We start from the raw sequence: 3,066 nt of genomic DNA, 5'->3' as shown, positions 1-3,066 counted from the left end.
AAACTATACAAAAACTGGTAGTATCTATTTCAACTACACAGAAAATCATATATATCTCTACTGTACAGAAACTAATAGTATATGTCTCTACTATGCAGAATCAATGAGATGCATTTCTAATCAACAGAATTAATGATATATATCTTTACTATACATAAACTAATGATATATGTTTCTACTATACAGAAACTAATGATATATGTTTCTACTATACAGAAACTATTGGTATATATTTCTACTACACATAAACCTTTGATGTATATTTCTACTAGACAGAACTAATGCTATATAGTTATACTATACAGAAACTAATGGTATATACGTTTTGCCTGTACATTCATCTTATGTATACGACCAGTAGTACACTGTGCACGCCCACAGCCTTGTAGGATCCAATTCAGTGTCCAATCCAACACGTGAACAAAGCTACCTCCGATGTTTGCCAGTCAGTGCACTACTTTATTCGGTTTGAGATCGCCTGTCGCTAAATTTGTTTGACCGAGCCTATACTTGCCACTCCACTGTCGCCATCACCATATCTACATTAGTTGACCTTCTCCATATCGACGAAAGGATTCCATTCTCCCTGTGATGAACCAATACGACAAATCTTGTTAGAATAGAGCACCAACAAGCAGTAACGGGCAAGATAGCGCGAGTGCTGATTAAAGATCGATGGATTGTAGTATACACTTTCACCACGCGAAAAAGTACGAATCTGAAAAAGGAAATCTACATAGACTTTGGACGACCAATTACTGCATCAATCAACGTTGCATCGTTTTAGTATACCGTGCAGTTCGGTCCACTACTACATGATCAGATATGTTTGAGAAAGTATGACCAGTGGGTCAGCACAACATACAGCGGAGCAACCAATTGTACAATCGTATACCAAGTAAACCTGAACCCAGGCGCACACCCGGTACAAGCACACACTTACTAATATGCCTGACAATCAAAACAAACACTTCATTCGCACAGCAACTTGCGTAGCGCAGCTCAGGTACAGAAGACGCACCGATATGATGGCGCGAGTATGGAACACGCTTAGTATTTTGGCAGACACGCAGACACGAAATCAAAGAGTGCATGGACACTGACGAGTGCCCATGCATAGAACACCTCCACCCGAAAAATGTATACACCCATTTCCCAATTGTGCGCAATAACAAGCACTTAAATTATGACTAATGGGACTATTGCAACAACCGATCTGTAATTTCCGGCCAGAGACTTGACGCACCTGAATTGACGGGTTTTTGGTCTCCCACCATTTCGTTAGCTTCCTATTTTTGGCGCCCACTTGTGTCAATAGCCCTTTGACGCGCTTGCCTATCTCGGCGCGTGTTTCATTCCTGGCTGGAACGTCCTTTATATACTGATTGGCTGTTATGCGATGTAGGTATCCAATGTCAGCTACTGACTTCAGCATGAGATGCTGCCAGCACAGCATGTCATATAAGCAGCCTACAGGTGGGTAAGGAATACACAACCCTAATGTACGGATTGCACACATATCTTACCCATGAAAGATACTCGATGGTGTCAAAATCACAACACAAGGGCGAAGAACTGGCGCCGTGTGTGCACGTATGACAGCCATAGCGGTATTGCATCTACTATAAACATATGTACACAATTGGCTATGACCGACTCTGAACTGAAAATCAGTACACACACGCAGCCACTTTACAACAAAGACAGGTGACTTATGAATACGCGCACTCAAATATGCGTTTAGGTTTGCATCTGCCTATAACCGTATGTACACAATTGGTTATGACCGGCTCTGTTCTGAAAATCAGTCCACACACGCAGCTACACTACACTAAAGGCAGGTGACCTGTGCTTACGCGCACTCAATTATGCGTTAAACTACACCCGATCCCTGATACACACTCACGCAAACAAATGGAACAAACTCGGAACCGTCGGGATGAACATAGCAACCAGGTGATACTACAAGTACATGCGCAATCGCAATCACTCACCGTATGTGCCTTTGAGGTAGCCGTGCTTGAATGACCGGTGTCTGACTTCAAAGGCTACTGCGGGATTTGCTTTGGCAACTTCCACAAGATCCTCATTAATATACTCTCTGTAGTAATTGAAGCCGCAAGAAAGATAAATAGCGTGAAATAGTCGATATAGCACTCCACATGGAGCAGGTGGTTGGCATGGCAACGAGAAAAGCAAGGTGCCTGACGCATACCACTATAGAATAAAAGCGAGCCATAAACATTATCTGCGATTATTTCGATGCGGAGACATTGTTATTTACATGGCACCATGTGCATCGAGCCAAATACAAGATTAAGCTTTCTATCGATCCGGATACAGACAAGACGACTAGGCAAATGTGTTATATCAATTGTCAGTGATCCATCACGTAAGTATAAAAATCACGGGTCCAATACATGGGTGGTGCATTGATTGGGCTGTGGAAAAGCGTGTGTGTAATCAGAATTACAAGTACATCCTTCTACACCTATTTATAATAAATATTGCAAAGGTATCGGAATCACATACTAACACTACATATTCTTGAAAACATATATACACACACACACACACACAAACACAAACACACACACAAATACACACACACACACACAAATACGCACATACACACACACACACATATATATATATATATATAATAAACAACATACATACATGCAAGTATGTATACATAACAAGTATAAGAAAATAAATATATATATATATATATATATATATATATAAATAAAAACACATAAAACGTAAACATTCATATCTATATAAATAGATATATATAGATATATGTACATACATAATATATATTTATCTATAAACATACATAAATACATATGTATATATATATATATAATATATATGCAAGTATATTCATATATATATATATATATAATCATAAACTCACACAGACACAGACACAGACACAGACACAGACATATATATATATATATTCCAACACGCACACCCACGCACGCACACCCACGCACCCACGCACACACATATATATATATATATAAATGTATATATGTATATATAAACATACTTACA

General features: G+C 39.0%; 1 protein-coding gene across 1 annotated transcript; it reads right to left on the bottom strand.

Annotated features, from left to right (window-relative positions):
• Positions 1-1,246: 1,246 nt before the first annotated feature.
• On the bottom strand, positions 1,247-1,456 carry SARC_13796 (hypothetical protein; the record flags this gene model as incomplete). Its single annotated transcript, XM_014292072.1, has 1 exon — positions 1,247-1,456. A coding segment is annotated over one exon (210 nt), but the record flags the coding sequence as incomplete, so codon positions are not given.
• Between the last annotated feature and the right edge of the window lie 1,610 nt (positions 1,457-3,066).

Source organism: Sphaeroforma arctica (assembly GCF_001186125.1).
Source record: "Sphaeroforma arctica JP610 unplaced genomic scaffold supercont1.3753, whole genome shotgun sequence".
NCBI classification, from domain to species: domain Eukaryota; class Ichthyosporea; order Ichthyophonida; genus Sphaeroforma; species Sphaeroforma arctica.
This window is presented reverse-complemented; position numbering and strand designations above follow the sequence as displayed.